Source organism: Alosa pseudoharengus, unplaced genomic scaffold (assembly GCF_046254945.1).
Source record: "Alosa pseudoharengus isolate Yale_2024_CS ecotype anadromous, Long Island Sound unplaced genomic scaffold, YU_APseudo_1.1 YU_APseudo_1.1_scf_23, whole genome shotgun sequence".
Lineage (NCBI taxonomy): Eukaryota > Metazoa > Chordata > Actinopteri > Clupeiformes > Clupeidae > Alosa > Alosa pseudoharengus.
The window spans coordinates 28,017,943-28,039,947 of record NW_027468685.1 but is presented as its reverse complement, the minus strand read 5'-3'; the positions used below and the strand labels follow the sequence as shown (position 1 = coordinate 28,039,947).

At 42.5% G+C, this 22,005-nt stretch overlaps 1 protein-coding gene and 1 long non-coding RNA gene across 2 annotated transcripts in view; one reads left to right on the top strand and one right to left on the bottom strand.

The window, feature by feature from the left end:
- Positions 1-191: 191 nt before the first annotated feature.
- Positions 192-14,393, bottom strand: ctps1a (CTP synthase 1a). The gene is made up of 19 exons (XM_076302217.1): positions 14,193-14,393; positions 12,953-13,138; positions 12,448-12,618; positions 11,391-11,491; positions 10,903-11,019; positions 10,585-10,668; positions 9,686-9,766; positions 9,068-9,219; positions 8,119-8,251; positions 6,924-7,012; positions 6,095-6,189; positions 4,665-4,727; positions 4,252-4,295; positions 4,060-4,156; positions 3,911-3,966; positions 3,687-3,783; positions 3,140-3,284; positions 2,382-2,484; positions 192-1,598 (listed from the first exon to the last, which is right to left on the bottom strand). The coding sequence occupies exons 2-18, from the start codon at positions 13,116-13,118 to the stop codon at positions 2,400-2,402; spliced, it is 1,776 nt and encodes a 591-aa protein (XP_076158332.1). The 5' UTR covers positions 13,119-13,138; positions 14,193-14,393; the 3' UTR covers positions 192-1,598; positions 2,382-2,399.
- LOC143141010 (uncharacterized) overlaps positions 13,341-22,005 on the top strand; it is a 22,807-nt gene continuing 14,142 nt past the window's right edge. Inside the window, exon 1 of the long non-coding RNA XR_012990717.1 lies at positions 13,341-13,434. This is a non-coding gene — a long non-coding RNA (uncharacterized LOC143141010). The remainder of the gene's footprint in view (positions 13,435-22,005) is intronic.

The following is a 22,005-nucleotide window of genomic DNA, read 5'->3' as shown; positions in this document are numbered from 1 at the left end:
GACTAGTGATTGATACTGATCACTACTCAAAAGGCTTGCTTCTCTGTGTAGTTTAAAGCTTACATCTTTCACATTCCATTTAAAAAGAAAAAAAAATGGAAGGACGAGTGTTTAAAGTGTGTAAATTACTTAAAATTGTTGACTACCTATTTTAATATTGCAATCAAACTGTTCAAAGGAATGGAGAACACTTTCAGCCCAACTCGACATTTATTCAGTTTCCCCATCACAGCCAAATGCCACTCATGATGGGTAGGCATGGAAAACAACAAATTGCATTGATGCATTGGCTTGCCTGGAGCAACCCTGACTCACATCTGAGTCGGCATTTAGCAGTTCACTGCTCTCATTTGCAATATATTGCTGCTGACCAACTAAATGAAAATGTCTATGGGTATAATTCAGAAAATAGTTCAATACTCATTCAGGAGTTTTTACCGTCATGGCAAGCCTATTGGTCCTAGTGGTGTGGGATCACTATAGATTCCATTCATGTGCATCTTCACACAGAGGTGACCTGAGAGCACTTTTGTGATTTACTGGGACAGGCAGACCACTGTCCTGTAAAGTCAACAGCATGAGGTGGGACTTCCACTTTCTGTTGTCTGTCTACCCTTCCGCATTCCAAAAGTGACATTTCCATAAGGGTACAAGCACCCTAAATACATGTGGTGGGTGTCTCAAACATTGACTAGAGATATATATACATCCTTGCAGTTAATGGTCTCAAACATGTGCTGCTGCAGCCTTATTCATCCAGCAGCCAGAACGAGGCTAAAGGATACACTTGCCATTACACTTAAGTCCAGCAGATGGTGGTGGTAATGCACTCTGTTTGCAAACTGCCGAAAAAGAAGAAGGGTTCACTGGCCTATTCTTCTTCAGTGAGTTTTTTGGCAATTTGCAAACTGAGTTACCACCACCATCTGCTGGACTGAGGTGTAATGGCAAGTGTACCCTTTAGCCGCGTTCTTGCTGCCAGGTGAATAAGGTGAATTGACTGTCTCTGATGTGTCCAGTCATCTGTAACTGAACTGAGGAAAACTAAAGACATGGAACCATTTGAGGGGGACTAACTGACTGACCCATCAAAGCTATCCCTGAGGACATCCTTTCTGACTACCCCCAAAATACTGCTGCCTGCCAAAATAAATAACTTCATCCCTGCACAGAGTCAGAGTCAGTATGACCTTTTGTTAATACGGTTTTCACACAAAAGAATACAGACTTAAATACAATGAATGACCACAGAGTACGATGAAAAGATCTAGGAAATACACCGGAAAATATATATGCACACACAATGTACAATTCAACTGATATCTGACCAGATTTGTTACTAGCCTAGCTAGTGTTTAAAAAGCATGGATGATAAAGTCTGGAATTCATAGTAGTAATGAGAAGCTGAAAACTAACGCGCCGTTACAAATCTATACAAATATAAAAACCACGGTTTGATATCACAACTTGTGCAAGAGAAATAAAAGGAAAGGAAATGAAAAAAAGAAGGCGGCATTTAAAATCCGAGGTCCGAGTTCCCCAAGGCGTCCATCCCTGTACGTCAGTGCATCCGATTCACTGTAAAAATCGCCACGCCCCTAGAACACAGAAGATATGACTTAGACTATGACCAGAATAAAGACCCAACCCACCACACCCCTAGAACACAGAATATGACTTAGACTATGACCAGAATAAAATTACCAACCCAACCCACCAAAACCCCTAGAACACAGAATGACTTCCTTAAAACCCATACCATAATATGAATGTGTGTAAATGTAACAAAAATATTCTCTATGAATGCTCCAATTTCAATATTTGGATAAGAAACTAGACAGGCTTCACTGACAACCCTCACTCATAGTACATGTAGCCAGTTAACCACATCAGTCATACAGTTAATAAATGATCTCCAACACAGATCATAATTAATACACCTATTTATTAGACTAAAAATTAGATGCATCCTTTGGAGTAAAGGGTCTACATTAGCAGGGTGGTACCTTAACTTTTTTGCTCATAGCACTGGTGCTACAGAGCCTGTTTGTTTTGTAGCACAACCTACAAAATCGGTGTCGTTACAAACACCTCATCTGTAGGCTACACTCTAGAAAACATGTTAAATAAGGCACACTTGGTGCCAAGTTGGTAAATTACCCATAGCACAGGCTGATTTGTTTGTAGTGTGTGCTGCATACAGTATATGTAGCGCTGTACAGCCCTGATTAGACACTACATTACTCATGAAGATTCATGGGAACTTCTTGCAGATAGATAGATAGATAGATAGATAGATAGATACTTTATTGATCCCCAGGGGAAATTCAAGATAACTTGTGTTGTGAAGTAAAACAAGATGGACGGCAGAGAGGACGTACTTGATCTCCACCAGTGGGTCAGTCCTGAGCAATGCTGGGTAATTTGAGTTCGGCGATCTCGGAGTCTGGGGAACTGCTGCCACTGCGGTCACTATAGGTGTCTCTGTGAGGAGGACGAACACAGTACATCACAAATGCGATCTGGGAACTGGCATTCAGTAAGTGGGTTTACATGGAAAAATGTTTTGTCATTCCGATTAAACTATTCCCATTGAAAAATGTGTGCCATCTGTTTACATGGGGTAGTTTCTATTCCGATCAGGTGCTTACAGGCGTTCTAGAATCTTTGATTGGAGTGGCCGTTGTTGCTTTACTTTTCCTTGAGGAAAGGATGGATGGCAGGCAGGATCAACAGTTTTATTCCGATCGAGCTGTTTATATGTGTAATTTTTATTTTGATTGAGCCATATTCCCGACTCTAGCTGGAATAAAAGTATCCATGTAAACAGGGCTAGAGTGAAACACAGGACCATTGTTCTGGTCTTTTCCTGATACCACGCCATCATACTGTAATCAGTACATCACTTTAAGTTGCTCTTACAGCAAACACTTCTGCAATACATTGGATTGCTAATGATTGCACACTAATCATATATCCACATATCCACACATACATATAAAATCTTAACAGATTTTGTCATCTCACCATCCTCATTTGCAGAAATATGTGCTTTACCGACCTACACAGTACAAATCAACACAGTAACACTTCACGCCTGCAGGCAGGCAGAGCAGAATGCATGCTGGGAGCTGGTTACCGTGGCGACAGGCGGCAGCCTCTCTGGAGGTAGCTGTGTAGTTTCCCTGCAGCGGCGAGCAGAAGTCCAAAGTAAGGAGGTGAAGGCTTGATGGGTCTGGAGGTGAATTCCGGGTGGTACTGCACCCCTACGAAATACGGGTGATCTGGGGACGCAGAGAATGAGGGTAGAGGACAGAGGAAGTGAACCTTTAAAAACTTTTAGATAACCTTTTGAAAGCCTTATTTTGTTCATGGCCTCGATTTGAATTTGACCACTGGGGACACGGACAAAGAGGGTAGAGGAGAGAGAAAGTGAACTTAAGTCTTATTTTGTTATGGTTGGGCCCCAACTTAAATAAAAAAACAAAAATGGCATCATTCAAATTAGAACCCCATGCATAGTTCTTGAAGCAAAAAGAACAACAAATGTTTAAGAGTGATATAAAAAATAAATTAATTAATTCACAAAATGTACAAATTCACACAATCTCTACTATGTCCTTTAAAAACACACACACACACACACACACACACACACACACACACACACACACACAACTACTGACCATCTAGTTCAATAATTTCCATCCTCTCTCCCTCCACATCCTGGCCTACAAAGTGAAAGCCCTTCTCCTCAAAGTGATGTTTTAGCTCTGGGTTCACCTGTAAACGGCAAGAAACGGTTAAGTGAGGGAACACCGATACATCAAAGTCAAAGTACCACAGCAAACACAGCTGTGCTGGATGCTGGATGGAGTTAACTGTAGACAGATAACTTAGAAATACTCACTTCAAAACGATGTCTGTGTCTTTCATCAACAAAGTCGACGTCGCCATACAGTTTTCCTGAGTGAACGCAAATCACACTGTGATGCCACACATATCCTAACAAATTTGAATGAGAATAATTAGGGATTTAATTGCTGGTCTGAAGCTTACTTAATATACAGGACTTGGTCTTGAATATGGTGCGTCTCTTTCCAAGCCTCATGGTCCCACCCATTTGCCCTGGATTGTGTTCTGGCATGTCAATCACCTGCAGGGGAACCAATCAGAAGTGTGTAAAGTGTGCAAAGCCAGCACCTCTAGCTGCAGATGCAGGACTCTGTGTTGGGGAATGGGTCAACTTACCACCGGGTGTTTGGAATCCGGGTCGAATTCTGTGGAGTTGGCATCTGCAAAACAGCATGAAATTACTTGTTAAAAACCTTTGATGTAGTTTACCGTTAAAGAGAAAAAAATATATATCACTTAAAAATGTATTTTACCTCCAAGTTTCTAATGTGCTAACTATAGGATATTATATTGCCACAATAACGACATTCAGAAAATAAATCTATGCATACTTAAATAAGATAGATAGAAAGATAGATAACTTTATTCATCCCCAAAGGAAAATTATGGTGTTACAGCAGCAATTAATAATATAAACATATATCACACATAAACATACATACAAGTTAAAAAAATGAATACAACTGGATATAGTCTAAATAAGAAACGTAAGATGACAGAAAATTGCAAAACAACAAAATGTGGCTTACCTGTCCAGCCAAGCATGTTTCTTGCAAACTCACACACGGCCAGCTGCATACCCAAGCACACACCTGCACCACAAGCACAAGACAAGCACTTTATTGCAGCAAACATCTTGGCATGTAGTGCTCCGCAACCACTGGCGTGATCAGCATTCTGTGTAATGCCATTTTAGGGCTTTGGAAATCCCCTAAGGGCTAACTGCTAACAGAGTTCTAAATCACCATTATAACACACAAACACATCTGCGGATCATGGCAGTATGTGCCACAATTACCACCAGCTGCTGACGTGCTTCTACTTTGTACACTAATATATGATGAAGATGGAACGCTAAAATGTACACGGGGTGAAATATTGTGATTTTATTTCATTGTTTTTATGTTTATGTGGATGAAATGTCATTACAGAGCTGTGTGCTTTGGGCACAATGGGCTGGAAAGGGGTGAGAACATGTGGTGCCCAGCAGTCCTTGGCACAATTTGGCCTGCCTGATTATGTGGTCTCTCACACTCACACACACACACACACACGTCTATTGTAACGTGCCTGTGCATGTTTGAAGTGTTCCCACCAGCAAAGTTCTGATGAGGGATTGAATAATGAAGCAAAGTTCTGAGGAAAGCCTTTAATTTCAGGGCTGCCCTCTGGCCCAGCCTCAAGAGACTGAGGTGAGTGTGCATTACATAAGGAGCAATTGCTGCTGAGGTGGAGAATTGGAATGCAGTTCTCAAACGTACACTTTATGTGTTTAGATAGAAACCTCGGACTGTTTTCTAAATTCTTACTATATTTGTGTATTGCATCTTTGTATAGCACCATCTTTTGTCCAGAGCAGGTAAATTTGTAAGGAATCCCCGTATACACCACCGGTCAAAAGTTTGGGGTCACTTAGAAATTTCTATTCCACTCCATTATAGACAAAATAGCAGCTGAGATCAGTTGCATTGTTCTTTTAACCACGGCAGCAGTTTTCAGATTTCATTATGTGCTTACATAATTGCAAAAGGGTTCTCGACTGTTGTAGAAAGAACTGGCTGATCTTTAATGCAATATCTACATTGCCCATTATCAGCAACCATTTACTGATCTGATGTCATTTTAAAAGGCTAACTGAGAAAACATTGAAGAACCCTTTTGCAATTATGTAAGCACATAATTTAATCTGGAAACTGCTGCCCTGATAATAATAATAATAATAATAATAATAATAATAATAATAAAAATGCAACGGATCTCAGCTGGTATTCTGTCTATAATGGAGTGGAATGGAAATGTTTAAGTGATCCCAAACCTTTGGCCAGTAGTGTATGTAAAAAAGATATGAGACACTCATTTCAGTATTGCATAGTATATATAAGGTTTGATTGATGTTCTATTGGTCGATGAGCTTTGTTGGATTCATGTCATATTAAACAGTAAATAGTAATCCTCATACCTAGGAATGGCTTCTTCTGTTTTCTCGCCCAACTGATGGCTTCGATCTTTCCTTCAGTTCCTCGTACGCCGAAGCCCCCAGGTACCAGGATGCCACTGCAGACAGGAAACACACACACTCTCAATCATCAAACCGGTCTCCATCTCAGCCTGTTGTCATGACACGCTCACCTAACAAACCCGTTTTGATCTCTACCTGTTGTCATGACACTTTCACTTATCACCACCCGTCTCCATGATCTCTGTTGTCCAAAGATTTCAGAGCGGAATACTCTAGAATCTCTGCTGTTGTCATGACACTTTTGCTCATCACACCTGTCTCCATCTCAGCCTGTTGTCATGACACTTTCCCACTCCCCTATTCCCACCACACTGCTGTCGCTTTTGCCCCTGCTGTTCTGGTAAACTAGAGGACAAATGTGCTCTGTGCAGACCTGCTACAGTAGCTGTGCTTCAGACAAGCATTACATAATGATGGGCATTTGAAACTGGAGCCTTAAGTGGCCTTGTAGCTCACTGACTACTCTACCAGAACTCCAAGCTCTTTACAGTTGAGGGCTCCTATAGCATAAACCCCCAGTGAAAAAGGAGATAAGCAGGGATCCTGTCAGGAAGCAGTGCCATAATGGGGGGCGTACATTTCCCAGGACTGAACGGTCTGCTACTGTTACTGTCCCTCACAGTAAAAAAAGCCTCGCTTCACGTCCCATCACGACAAGCAAACAGAACACCATCCAGATGGTCATTCATGAGATTCGCCGTGCCAATTCCACCGGGTCCTCAAACACACACACACACATGCATGCACACAGCTCTGCCTACACACTCACTCTGCACTGCACAGCTTCTGCCAGGCCTCGTGGTACTTCACCGGCTCCTCCTGCAGGGTAGCAGCCTCCAGATCTGCAGAGTCAATATACTGAGAAAGAGAGAGAGAGAGGAAGAAAAAGACAGAGATGGAGAGAAGGAGAGAGATAGGTGGAGAGAGAGAGAGAGACAAATTAGTTTCTTAGTCTTCATGACTCATGTCGGTGTTGTGTTGATATATTGTGTTGGGTTTCTGATGATATAACTAGAACCACTAGTTATAGTAGCAGGAGCATTGCTGTCAGCTAAAATGATAATTTCTTAAATTTTTTCCACATTCCATTTTTCATCACTTTTCACAGTCATTTAATACATTTTGCCAGTGTTTAACTGGACTGTGGCAGTAAACAGTCTATGACTGGATGGAGAGAAACGGAGAAAGGGAGCGTGGGTTGAGGAAATGGGAGAGGGAGTGAGAACGACAGAAGGTGTGAGAGTGTGTGGCTATTTACAGCCAGAGCTTTCCAGCATGTGATGTCCGGTGGATGATACAGTACAGCAAACACATACCAGAAACGCCAACACCAGGCACAACACACCACAGACACACACACACACACACACACACACACACACAACGCACAGCTTAAGAGCATGTGACGTCCGGTGATGACAGTTAGCTGATGTTTGGGCATTGTAGCTTCTTACAATAGCAACATATCTAGCTTCCTAAGATAACATGCTTTTGTTTAGCAAACTAAATGTGACGTGTCTTCGGTTCCCCAAAGCCGGCGGGCTATCTAAATGCATGCACTGGGGCGGCCATCTGCAGCCTCTGTTTAGGTGAACAACACAGCATAATGCTGCTGCTTCTTTGTTCTATTGTGATTATTGCAGGACCTCTGTATAAAAGGACCTAATAAGACCCAGAGTGCTAGGTCATCTGTACCAGCCGCAGGGCTGTGCGTTCATTTCTTCGTTCGTAGCACTGGCGCTACAGAGGCTGATAGTTTTCTAGCACAATCTACAAAATCTCTAGCATCAGTATGTAGTTACAAACACTTCATCTGTAGGCTTCACTATAAAAAAACATTTTAAATAAGGTCACTGATGCTAAGCTGGTAAATCATCCATAACAGAGATTGATTTTCTAGTAGCATGTGCTACATATATGCAGCACTGTGCAGCCCTGGGTCAGTGAATTGGGTGACTCCTCACCTTGATGTCCAGTTTGTGGCTGATGGCTAGAGCGGAGTGCTCCAGGGCTTTAATGACGGAGGCGTAGGAGTCGGACAGCTTAGTGTATTTCCCAACCAGGGCAATAGAACAGTGCTCAAGGAGTCGGTCAGACCTGAGCCGGCAAAGGAAACGGCGGGAAAGAAATGATGAAACAAGAGATGGAACAAAGAGACAATACAAGATCTCCACTTATTTTCAGCTATCAATCCATTGTTTGGCTGAAAATTCTGAAGACAACTAAAGAAAAATGCAATGTTTATGGGCAGAAAACTGAAATGTGTTGTGCTTTGAGAGCCCAGGCCAATTCAAATAAAAGCAGGGATCCTTCTAATTAAGGACCTGATCAGTTCCACAGACGCTGTTCTTGCGCAAGAGCACTGCCGTGCCAAAAAACATAAACAACACATACAGTGGTCAACCGAAAGCAAATTAGAGAAAAGGTCTAATTCCTCCTATCCTCATCAGAATGGCACTGTTTGGAATCACTAGATTCATGAGAGCCTCTGCACTATAATTTCAGTTCAGGAATCCTCACAAGGCACTCTGGCACACAGCACCAGGCATGGCATGGCTCTGCCAGGATTAGGGGTTAAGGGCCGTTTACACCAGGAACGATAACTATAAAGATAAGTATAACTATAACGATAAAAGCATCCACACTGACCAACGATAAGGAAAGTCTCCTCAGGTTGATGAGTAATTTGATGGATTCTGATTGGCTGTCAGCTTTTTATCGTTCTCAAAATCGTTCTGAAAGTGATCACCAACAATATCGTTCTTCATGTTGTTACAGTTTGTGTGGACATCGTTATTCATATTAGTTAGAACGATACTTTTTTTGGCGTTATCGTCATAGTTATCGTTCTTGGTGTGAACGGCCCTTTAGAATTATGCCACGGTGTGGCGGCGCAGTCTCCTCTGAACCCACCTGTCGGACATCTCCTTCCACTTGGCCAGCATCTTCCTGGGCCGCATCTCGATGGACAGGTCCAGTCTGCGGCAGAAGTAGTCGACCACTCCCTGGTCCTCCAGCAGGAGCGGAACTCTATAAATGGACGAGACGTCGTGCACACAGATCACCTGAGGAGGAGAGACAAAGAGAGAAACAGACAGACACAGAGAGAGACAGGCAGACAGACAGAAAGAGACAGAGAGAGAGAGAGAGAGAGAGAGAGAGAGAGAGAGAGAGACAGGCAGAGCAGAAGGGCGAGTGAGTCAGGAGAGATTCACAAACTTAAGCGTGAAGTGTAAGTGTTAGGTGTAAACTCAAGTGTTTAGATTTCCTTTTAAAAAATATTCAATTTTTTTTATTGTTGACACATTTCTGTTTGTTTACATCCACCAGGATCATATAATTATGAACTAACAGATAATTTCCATTCTGTTGTGCGTTGTTGTTTCAGGCCTAACTCCTAGAAACATGAAACAATTCCTACTGATCCTATTGAGTTAAATTCCATTCAGTGATATTAACTGAATGGACGCCATGATCAGTTCCCAAAGTATCCAGACACTTTAGAGAGACCAATCCCTTTTCAACACTCACCTGTTGGGGTTCCACATGGCAAAACATGGAGATCTTCTCTTTGACCGAGTTTTCCAAAGGAGTGGCACACCGGCACATGATCTGATGAGGCAATTAGATACAATTACACATTATGATCAATTATAATTATACAATTAATAGGTTTTAGATGCAATTTCATTTTATTAAATTGATTTAGTTCATTTACTACCATAAGCCTGCTATCTGTGTTAAGGGGCTTTTTCAGACGAAAAGCGGTCACAGTTCTCTGCCCCGCACCCTAGCGCCCGTCATCTGAAAGACAACTCAAAACAGAGTGCCCACACCGCCACCTCAAACGCTGAAGGGTTTATTATCTTGGAGGCGGGCAGACGTGTTCTCGATTCTCCTGCGCCCGCCTGCCGTGCCAGCACTCAAATCGCCCGCTTGCCACCCGCTTCTCATTGAATACTAGAGGGTGTCGCTTTTCATGTAAAAAGCCCTTTAGGGCACTTTAAAGGAACACACCAATTCTTTGGGATAGTACTAGCTCATTTGCTGGCATCTATCCCAGAGTTAGATAAAAGGATACATACCCTTCTCTTCACTGTGTGTGCAAAAACCTGGTCTGACACCGTTAGCCTAGCTTAGCATCATTCACTGGAAGTGGGTTGGGCCAGTTGGCCTATAGCTGGCGGGTCATTTTAAACTGATTCCTAAACTGCTCAAAGGCACACTCATGACAGCATGACTAAGCTAAGCATGATCAAGACATATTACACAAACAGAGGGAGGAAACCAATCACATGACTTCCACATGTTTTGTGGTGCAAATTATTCTATCAGTCATGTGTGTATTCCGTAACCCGTGTGTGTGTGTCCTGGTGTTCTGTATATGTGTGTTTGTGTGTGTGTTCAGTGACACAGTATAGGGTACTCACCAGGTCAGGGGACAGTCCGAGACCTCTCAACTCCCTCACGCTGTTCTGAGTGGGTTTCGTCTTCTGTTCTCCTGTTGCACTGGGCTGTTGGGAGAGGAAAGAAAAGATGCTCTTAGTGTGTGTGTGTGTGTGTGTGTGTGTGTGTGTGTGTGTGTGTGTCAGTTTCACTTGGGTGAAAGACAATATGTGACTGTAGTTGTCTGTGAAGGGCAGACGAAGAAAATAAGCACATGTGTATGAACTACAAGAGAGAAGCCTAAGAGCATGATGCCACGCTGTCCATGTACTTTACGGAGTATGTGTGTGTGTGAGTCTTACCTGTGGGATGAGGCTGACGTGGATGTTGCAGAAGTTCTCTCTCTTCACTTTGAACTGGAACTGCCGGAAGGCTTCGATGAAAGGCATGCTCTCAATGTCTCCAACAGTCCCACCCAGCTGTAACCATGGGAAACAGCCATGATGCATGAGAATGCACAAGCTGGCAAACATCCGTACAGTTCCATCAGAAGTCACATATCAAGGGGAGCTCCCGTCCCTTCACCAACGCAAGATCAGCTGTGTTACAATCACCAATCGCATTTCATATCGCCATTTTCATTATGGCTCAATTGATAGAAATGCTTATCCAAAGTGATTCACAAGTGAGCTATTCTGTTGAGTAACTCAACACAAATACACAGAAACGCACAAAACATCAATGATTTTTTTTAATTAAAACTGTGAATCCTTTACATTGACTTGACCTTAGCTGGAATGGTAGACTAAAGTCACTCACCACACACGCACAAACACACACACACCCTCACCTCGATCACACACACTTGTGGCTCCACGTCATCATCGTCCACGGGCACTCTGGCCTGCCGCATTACCCACTCCTGAATAGCATCTGTGATGTGTGGCACCACTGCGACACAGAGACAGATAAATGGCATCAACTTTTCATTTGATTTTATTACCTCTGCCAAGACAACTTGCTGCAGTTTGGCAAAGGTAATGCACTCAGCAGAGTTCCACTCTAACTCATTCATTCATTTATTTATTGTTTAATTTTCAGTGATCCGCAAAAGTCTGCAGATTATTTCAGTCAGTTTTTCTTTTGAAGGTTGTATCAGCGATGGCGGAGTAACGTCACTTCTGTTGACGTTCAACCAAAACAGAGAGCTAGATCGCTCCTCCCTACCCCTCCCTCCTGTGCAATTGAAACTCTCCCAGTGTTTCCCATACATTGACTTATTTGTGGCGGCCCACCGCAATATCAACAATGACCACCACACAATGATTTTCCAGATTGTACTAAATTGTGCTTAAATCTGGTTAGCATCATAACCACGCTGCGCTAATTTGTTAAAAACTGTTGCATTCAAGTTAATTCTGCAAACCAACCACCACAAATGGAATTCAATTATCTGGGAAACACTGTCTCCTGAGTGTGCATCTCGTCATTTATTGGTTGGAACACTTTATTTTGCCTGTGTTTGGAAACACTTGTTGGTAGCAATTGTTTTTGTGTGCAGATCTCAGAGCCTAAGCTGCCTACAGAGACACAGTTTTTTTGACGGCCTGCTTATGGGGCGGGCAGCTAGCAGATCGTTAGGAAGGATTAGATGAATGATCATTTATGTTTGGGCCTTTTTTGAGCCTGCAATCGCTGATTTTTAACATTTAACATTCAGTCAGTTTCTCTCATAACAGTTCAGTCATCTACAACAGGCTCCACATTTGACCACCAGACTATATATCAATTTAACACTATGCTAGAAACTTCACTTCAAGCTAATAATGTCATGTTTTGTAAATGAACCACAGGATCGTATAATATCAAAAGCATTTTTCTTTTTGACAGTTTAAGAGGGAACCTACCCTGCACCGTCTTGCCCAGGTAGTCTCCCCTCCGCTCTTTATTGATGACAGACTGGTAGATTTTTCCTGTGGTCAGATTGTTGTCTCGCGTGAGCCGGATGTCTAGGAAACGCTCATAGTTTCCCAGATCCAGATCAACCTCTCCACCATCATCCAGCACAAACACCTCACCTGGAGCAAGCAGACATTCACCATGATTAAGAAACAGCCTACCCTAAGAAGTACCTTTCACTGGTGCATTTGTTGAGAATTATTTACACAGAAGAAAAGGTAAGCTCTTCACGAAAAGAGTACTCCAAAGAAGATCTCAACTGAATTAAAAGTTTTAAGTCTAGAACTAGGCTTAATCCATGCCGAGACAATCAAAACGATCTGCACATTTCTAATCCCCTCTCCTAAATCACATCTACCAGGCTCTAGTCACTTTCAGACTCCCGCTCATTCCATCGGTTGCCCTGGTAACACAGCATCAGCATAATTTTTCATGTCTGCAACTGGAGCGTACCATGTTCATAGGGGGAGAAAGTGCCTGCATCAATGTTGATATAAGGGTCGATCTTAATGGCAGTCACGTGTAATCCACACGACTTGAGGATGGTACCCACACTGCTGGCAATGATGCCCTTTCCGATGCCAGAGATCACACCACCAGTCACCAGGATGTACTTCATGGTTGTGCTCACTGGATGAACTGCAAGAAAGGGGACAGTATTAAATCCAAATAGTCCAAGGCTCTTGTTATGTAACCTACAACTAGCTGGGGTGAAAGGACATTATTTTTAAACAATGTCACTATCTGTATGCCTTTGTTGTTGTAAATAAAGATAAAGCCTCCTACAATATGCTTTCAGACCGGATCAACCGGGACTGGCAGCGATATCCATATCACCACAGAAGATCTTTGCTGAGTTGGGTGTACTATGGTCAGACTGTGGCCACAATCTCTAAAATGGGTAATCTATGGGAGAATGGTTAAGGACCCCTTCAGTAAGCAAATTCCAGTATTCGCTCTGCATTTCACACTCAATCCCCCTCATCACACCGAGTGGCACGGGTAACGTTAAAGCTTTTGTTTGTAGCAGACCACATTCCTATGATGGTCTCTCATTGGATACACTGAGGTGCTCATAGCCTTTGTTTCATGTGATGGCAACAACCTGATATCTATTACGCAATGTAGTATAATTTCAAGAGGCAGTATAACCATTAGAACTAGCCAATAAATACAGTAGCAAATTACGACACTAGACGTCTGTAACGTTAACTCGGTACTATTACAACAAAGTGTTGATCATAGCTAGGTAACGTTGAAGGACATGAGAAATAACCATTACTCGGACAAGTTGATTATTTCTCATAAACAACAACACGTAAATAATGCATATTACGAAAGAGAAGACACGAGCCTAATGAGAATCGACTAACGTTATCTCCTTCCATTGGAGAGGTTAGCAGGCTAACATGCGTAATGTTGATACCACCGGGATGCAGTGGCAAGCTAACGTGAAACTGTTAGCTGCTAGCATATATAGGGCTAGCCAACCTTAACACAGTAGAGTTTACGTTCCTGATGATTACCACAATTAACAATTCAAAGGGTGGACAAGTTAAATACAATCTTAAACAATGTATCATCACTTCAATAAAGCAAGTTGTGACACTTTAACGTTACTGCAAAGAGAGACAAAAGGCACATTGTGTCTCAGTCCAAATAGAAGTCGTTAATTTTGGCGGACTTAACTTACCAGTAACGTTAACGTTGGCAAATAAATACTCAAATGTAGATAATTTGAAGTGCTGCAACTTATGATATCGTCCAGTATATTACTTTAACTGTTATTACTGAATTAATGGAGCAAACAATCGAAATTCACGTGTCCAGAGCACTTGGCCTCATCCGTCCGCACTACACGTGTTGGCCACACTATCCTGAAGCAGGCAGCACAACTTTGCAGGAGGGGACAAACGCGGGTAATCGAGAGCACAGGCTACCGTCAAGTGTGCGCTCAACATGCGCATGCTTCAAGTTTACAGGAGGGGCCACTTCAAGTTTTTTTTTTATATATGAAATTATGTTTTAGATACAAACTCCAAATAAGTAGTACACTTTAAATTAGTACACTTTTGCATTTAGACTTGTAAAAACGACACCAAAGAAATATACAGGGTTCCCACGGGTCCTTGAAATCCTTGAAAGTTTGTGAATCTAAAAAAAAAAATTCAAGGCCCTTGAAAGTTTTTGAAAAGAGACATAAATAAATGGAGGTCCTTGAACGTCCTTGAATTTCTTTTTGAGGAAAAAAAATCCATACAATAACGTACAATTCCGCTTATTAACATGTACACGGCCAGCGTGATTTCTGCGTGTTTCCCGCGTGTAGTGTTTGTTGCCCAAATATTTAATTTAACATTCTGATGAATAAACCGACATGTTTATGGTAACGAGTTTAACTTGTTTAGGACAAGTTTATTTCAGTTCAGTTTTATGCAAAATACAAACATGAAAAATAGAATAGGCCTGTCATATGACCAAAATTTAAAGAAAACTGTGACAAGGTATCCTTGGTCTGTTGAGGTAACATGATTTAACCATGCCCGCGCTTGAAATGTATCAACACAGTAGGTCCTTGAATTTAAGGATATTGGGCCTGGAAAGTCCTTGAAAGGTCCTTGAATTTGATCTTAACCAAGGTGTGGGAACCCTGAATATTGTGTTAGGCCCAGTGTTTCCCACAGAATGGAATTCTATCTGTGGTGGTAGGCTTGCAGAATTAACCTGAATGCAACGGTTTTTAACAAATTAGTGCAGTGTGGTTATGATTCTAACCAGATTTAAGCACAATTTAGTACAACCAGGAAAATCATTGTGTGGTGGTCAATGTTGATATTGTGGTGGGCCGCCACAAATAAGTCAATGTATGGGAAACACTGAGGCCTATTCAAAATGTGTCTATTGCTGTTCTGGCATGTGTTGGACCCAGTTGTTTCAGCACTTTTGCTCCAGCAGATGGCGACGTGTTCCCGTTCTTACCCATCTTAGCTTATTACAGTTTTCACTGTTCACACACATTTTCAAAACTCTGTGTCTATTTTTCAAAACTCACAAAACACACAATTGTTCACACAAAATGCAAAATTCCTCAGATCTCCAGCAAAATGACACACAACATTCAAAATGTCATAAACACATCTCTAAAGCAAACATTCGCCTCACTTTATAAACATTTTTGTCATAATATGACATTTTGGATACATTACGCACTTGCTCAAAACATAAAGCTCTTTTGTCTTTCATGGGCTTATGTAGAATTAAGAGAGAATTTAAAATACACAGTAAACAGTAAGCAATATTGAATCCAAAATAGTGCTTTTTCACAAATAATTTGCTGCTGTGAATAGCCTACAGTATTTTACAGCCAACAAGACAAGAGGAAGCAAAATACAATGACCACCAGATGCACTTGGAGTTTCGAAAAAGCAGATTTTGCCAAAGACAGAAATTAATTAGCCCACTGTATTTCCAAAGAAAGAAAATAACTAACGACTATCTAAATACTTTGCTTTTTCCAAAGAAAATTACTCTCTATACCCTTGCAGAAACAAACATGTGCGTTCAAGGAATTTCCGGAGGCACAGAAAACAACACTGAATTACAGTTTTTGCCTTGCCTACACACTTTTTGCAGAATTTGGCTCATTATGTCAAAACTCTACACAAAGCCATATAAGCCACATAGCACTTGGAGATAAACAACTCACATCTATGCCAACATGAAACACAATCAAAACTCAATAGTCCTTTCTAAAAATGTAATTATTGCAACAAAACCATACACAATCACCATTTGAATAAGTCTTTCGAATCAACAGCTACACACTGATGTGTTTTATATAAAACACTGTAGTCATTGTGTTTCTGTTTTTATTGTCATTTTCTCAGACTCAGTCTTCTGTGAAACTCAAAAGTTGAATTTCTGCAGTAATCATTTTTTTGCAACAAATGTTTTTACAAAAAACAAACATTCTTACAGAAATAAAGAAAAATAGAATCACACTTATCAATGCAATACTATAAGTGAATGTACTCTACTAAAAAGTGTAGCAAAAAAACAAAAGTAAAAAGGGGAAAAAACAATTACTGGAGAAATTGCTATTGCATTTTTTTTTCTTGTGTGTGTTTGTGTGTGTGTGTGTGTGTGTGGTGAGGGTGGGGTGGGGGTGTTATGATCCGTCCAGATCTGGCCACAAGTTCTTGTTGACATCGCAAGTGATGTCATAGTGTTTCGCAATCAGTGTGTTGTAGAATTGCAAACAATGTGCAAAGCAGAAATGTGTTTAAGCTATGGTTACACAGTGCTTAAGGTATGCTAAAAAATTTAGGTATTGAGGCTTTGGTCTACACTGTACTACTGTAGTTTGCATTTACAGTATCAGGCATAGGTACTGTGATTTCATATAGAGTAGGTGTACTGTAGAGTGAAATACTTACTGGTTATTTGCTGCCAGCAAGTTGCTGTAAATTTTACGTTAAACTTTTTACAGTGTAAGTATTCGTTTTTAGTGTGTAAGCAATGGGCACAAACTGTAATGATAACTTGGGGACAAAAGACAAGTTTTACCTATAAGGTCGACTTTTTGTAAAACATTACGCTAAAGTCCAATTCATTTTCATTTCAAGTATCTGCATTGGTTGTGGCATTTCAGTTGGAAATCCTCTAGGAGCAAATTGAAAGGGTCTATACTTATAGAGAGTACATATTCATAGGCCTATAAGCCAATGATTGGATGGTGTTTAGTAATAAGTGTTTGTGCATTTAGGACTGAGTGTGAATAAGTGGTGAATAAGTGTGGCATTTTGATTGTGTTTGAAAAACTAAATCAAGTTACTTCCTGTTAGATTTTTGTGTGTTAGAGAAGAGAATTGTGTGTGATGTTTTACAAAATATGTCAGGAAATTGAAAACTGAGACACACACTGAGAATTAATGCGTAAGCAGTTGAAAGTAAATGATTTAACCTGCTGGTGGCACTGTTGGACAATTATCTGAAGTCTTCATCTCTGAGACGCATGTTGACCTTGAGGCTAAAAGACTAAAATAACGCATAAAATATCAGTTCAGAAAAAAGACTGAAATACGCAGACAACCTAATGGATAGGCTACCAGAAAATGTATCCTAATGATTGGTAAGCATTTTCACTAAATTTACAATGCCCTTGCATGTGTGTTATCTTTTCCCTCGCTTACACTCACACACACACACACACACACACACACACATACAGAGTTACACACATAAAGTCACAAGCACAATCATACACAGGCATGCACGCACGCACACACCACACATTCTCTCTCACACACACACACACACACACACACACACACACACACACACACTCACACACTCACTGGAATCCTAAACAAGCTGTCCCGTTTTAGTGTCTTTCTGCCTGCAGCTCAGAGTGCGGCGTGTCCTCTGTTCCACACTTCTGAGTGAGGGCTAATTCATGCGTGCACAAAGCTCACATGATGCCCTCTTCTCACAGTCAACCTCATGTGCTTTTTTCCTCTCCCTCTCTCCTTAGGACTTTTCTCTTCTTGCTCTCTCTCTCTTTCAGCCTCTCTCCCTCTCTTTCTATCAACCTCTCTCTCTCTCTTTCTCTTCCTCTTTCTGTCTCTCTCTTTCTCACTTGGTGTGCAGGTCTGGTCTGAAGGATATGCTTCGTTCTGAACAGCATGTGCCAGTGTGTTGGGCTCAGTAACATACGTGCATGCCAGCTCTTTCCATTACAGTTTAATGGAGCCCAGATTGATGCTGGCGGCTGGTACAGTTCTGGCCCAGCTGTGGCCCGGTTCTGGGTCAGATCCAAGCCGAGCCAGATCTGTTTTGGACAAACTCAGCACTTTAGGTAGAGGGAGAAACAGACAGGAAAGGACAACAGAGTTTGAGGAGGCCGTAACCACTGACCACTCACTCAGGGGAGTCTGTATGTGTGTGTGTGTGTGTGTGTGTTTTGTATTGCTGGTCCTGATTGCTTGTGCATGGAATGCGGGCAGTGTTGTCCCCACTGCGAGCATTATCGGTTGCTCGCGCACATAATGAGACAGTTTTAATTCATCTCTGACCATGAGCCTGATTTAATTAAACTCCCACAGTAGTGCTGGCTCTTCCAAGCTGCACCAGCCATTTCCTCTAATTAAACCCTCCCCCCTTTCTGAACCCACACAAACACACATACACACACACACACAAACACACACACACACACAAACACACACACACACACACACACACACACACACACACACACACACACACACAGACACACGCACACATACAGACGCACATGCGCACACACACGCGCACGCACTCCGGCCCTTTACACACACAGACTCCCAAATATAAACACACACACCAGCCATCCAACTAAACCCTCCTCCACCCTTCTAACCACCACCGCCCTTCATGCCCTCTCCCTGAAAAAAAGACCAAAAACCCAACAACACACTAAACACACAGCACACCACAGTCAGCCATACCCCCCCCACACACACACACACACACAGATACACACACACACACACACACACACACACACACACACACACAAACACACACACACACAGACACACACACAGCGGTTAGCCAAGCTCTCCCCGCGCCTCCAGTGTAGTCGCTCCGCAGGTTTAATGGACATCTGATCTCCCCTGGATCCCCCTCAGAGTCTCAGGGCTTTCATGGACTGGACATTAAGATTGATGCAGCCATAATGCCTAATTAGTGTGTGCATAACAAAATGTTGCATCCATGCATTTTCTGGACATTATTTGCATGGCGTCCACTATGTAATGAAGGCAGGAAGCTGACCACGGGGAACCAATTTTATGTGTTCATCGAAAGCTAGCATCAAACAACATCATGAACTATACACAACATACTTTACATACTATATTATCCCTTTTAAGAAATCAATCTCATGCAGGGTGTGTGTGTGTGTGTGTGTGTGTGTGTGTGTGTGTGTGTGTGTGTGTGTGTGTGTGTGTATGTGTGTGTGTGTGTGTGTGTGTGTATGTGTATGTGTGCGGTATATGTGTGTGTGTGTGTGTGTGTGTGTGTGTGTGTGTGTGTGTGTGTGTGTGTGTGTGTGTTTGTACTGTACTGGGCTGTACTGTTCTTCTTGCCGTTCCGTTTCTCTGCTTGATGGACTCGCTGCTGCTGCGCTGTCGTGTGACTGCTGAACATTTGGTGACCATAAGAACCTTACAGACACACACACACAGACACACACACACACAGACACACACACACAGACACACACACACACACAGACACACACACACAGACACACACACACACAGACACACACACACAGACACACACACACACACACACACAGAGAGTCGTGGAGTGGAGAGAAAGCTCAGAGGAGGGGGTTGGGCTCAGGATTAAGTGTCCTTTCCCTTCATCTCTCTGCATTCTGTTTCTCTCTCTCCCTCTCTCTCACTCCCCCTCTCCCTCTCTCTCTCTCTCTCACTCACACACACACACACACACACACACACACACACACACACACACACACACACACACACACACACAAAGAAACATTTTCTCTTTCTACATCCCCTTTCTCATTTCCTTTCTTACATATACATTGCACACACACAAACACCAAACCCATTACATAAATCTGGACTTTAGAGGTTAACCAATATCATTAGCATCTTTTCTCTTCCTTTGAGGGGCCTCTCTCTCTCCCTCTCTCCCTCTCTCTCTCTGTACATGTGTACAAGTGGTCATAAGTGAGCCATCTGAATGCATGTAATGACCTCAGAGGTACTGCTGCTCACAACCACAAGGGAATTCACTTGCAGGGTGCAACTACTGTGTGTGTGTGTGTGTGTGTGTGTGTTTTTCAGCACATGCGTGTGTGTGCTTGAGTGCATGTGTGGAATATATGTCAATGAGTGCTTATTGTGAGAGGGAGAACATGCGTACTTGTGTATGAAAGAAAGAGAGACTGAGTGTGTGTGTGTGTGTGTGTGTGTGTGTGCATGTGTGTGTGTGTGTGTGTGTGCGGATGTGCGTGTGTGTGTAAATGTGTGTTTGTTTGTACGTGTAAGGAATGTGAGTGTGATTGCATGCATCCATGTGTGTGCTTATGAGTTTTTGGCTGCGTGTCATTAGGACACCCCCACCCTCCACCCGAGCCCACCCTGCTCTGCCCTCCGCCCGGTTCACTCCCACTTTCTCTCTCATCTAATTATGCTCTGCAGATGACATTTGAGCTGGCTTTTTGCACTGGGAGATATCGCCATGCCATCTGGGAGTGTCCACTGGACTGGGCAGTATACCCACCCACCCCCATGTCCACCTCCCCCGGTCAGCTCCCTCCTTCCTTCCCTCCCTCTTTCCCCCTCTCTCACAGCCATGGGCTAATTGCATTAGCTAGCTCCCCAGCCCCCGCAGCCATAGGCAAACAGCTGGGATGTTTCCAAGAGCTCAGCTACGAGGAACACACTAGGCTACAAGGGGGAAATCTTGCTGAGGAACAATAACACACACACACAAATACATGTGCGTGCACACACACACATTCAGCACACACACACACACACACATACTCTACATGCACACACATGAACACACAAACACATAGTACATAAACACACCTGAACACACACATATGATGAATACACACCCATTCTCGTCTATCAAGTGTAGTGTGACGAAAACAGGCATTCTGAGAAGACACCCTGAGGTCTTGCTGGTTTCTGTGGAAGTGCTAATTGTCCAAACAACAGTGACTCCTCATCCCAGTGTGAGGTTGGTGACTCGTGAGTAATGACACTTAACCAAGAATGAATATGTACGTCAGATCCATTCGCATATGACTTCTTGGCATTTAAGAGAATCGGGATGCCAGGAAGATAAAATACACTACCACCGTGTGTATGTGTGTGTGTGTGTGTGTGTGTGTGTGTTGTTGTTGTGGGAGTGGACGCTGGTATCAATTGCATTACACACAATGTTTCATGTGTCCTCCTCCAGCTCTTCGCTTGCTTCACAGACATGTTCTCAGAGTCCTGAGATGCACAGATCAGACAGATGTTCCACAGTTGTGATGTAGTCCTGTGCATCACCATGACCTCACCAACAGTACAACACACACACACACACACACACACACACACACATACACAGGGTGATCAAACAGATGTGTGAGCAGTGGACAGAGTGACCTTCCGTGTGTAACAGATTGATTGGTGTGGTGTGGGTCATAACCAAATTGGTTGACCTTATACGCACTCCTGCACACTCATGGATACATAAACAACAGGCCAAATATAGGCTGCAAGCCAGACTTATTATTCACCACATATTTATATTTATATATATGTGTACAAATTTACTCATTCTTGCATGGAGGCTTTTTCTGTAGCCTTACAAGGTGACTGGGTACAATACAAACAATGGACAGCAGTGAATGAATGCAACATGGAGACTGAAATACAAGCTTTAGTAGCCTTGCTGTCTTTGGCAGCATCCGTAGTCCA

Excerpts from the sequence above, each read along its gene's own strand:
- ctps1a (XM_076302217.1), bottom strand. The coding sequence starts at position 13,118 with ATGAAGTACATCCTGGTGACTGGTGGTGTGATCTCTGGCATCGGAAAG. Across the intron at positions 12,619-12,952 it reads TTTCTCCCCCTATGAACATG|GTGAGGTGTTTGTGCTGGAT; the intron begins GTACGCTCCAGT and ends TGCTTGCTCCAG. Across the intron at positions 3,967-4,059 it reads GACCAAGTCCTGTATATTAA|GAAAACTGTATGGCGACGTC; the intron begins GTAAGCTTCAGA and ends GCGTTCACTCAG.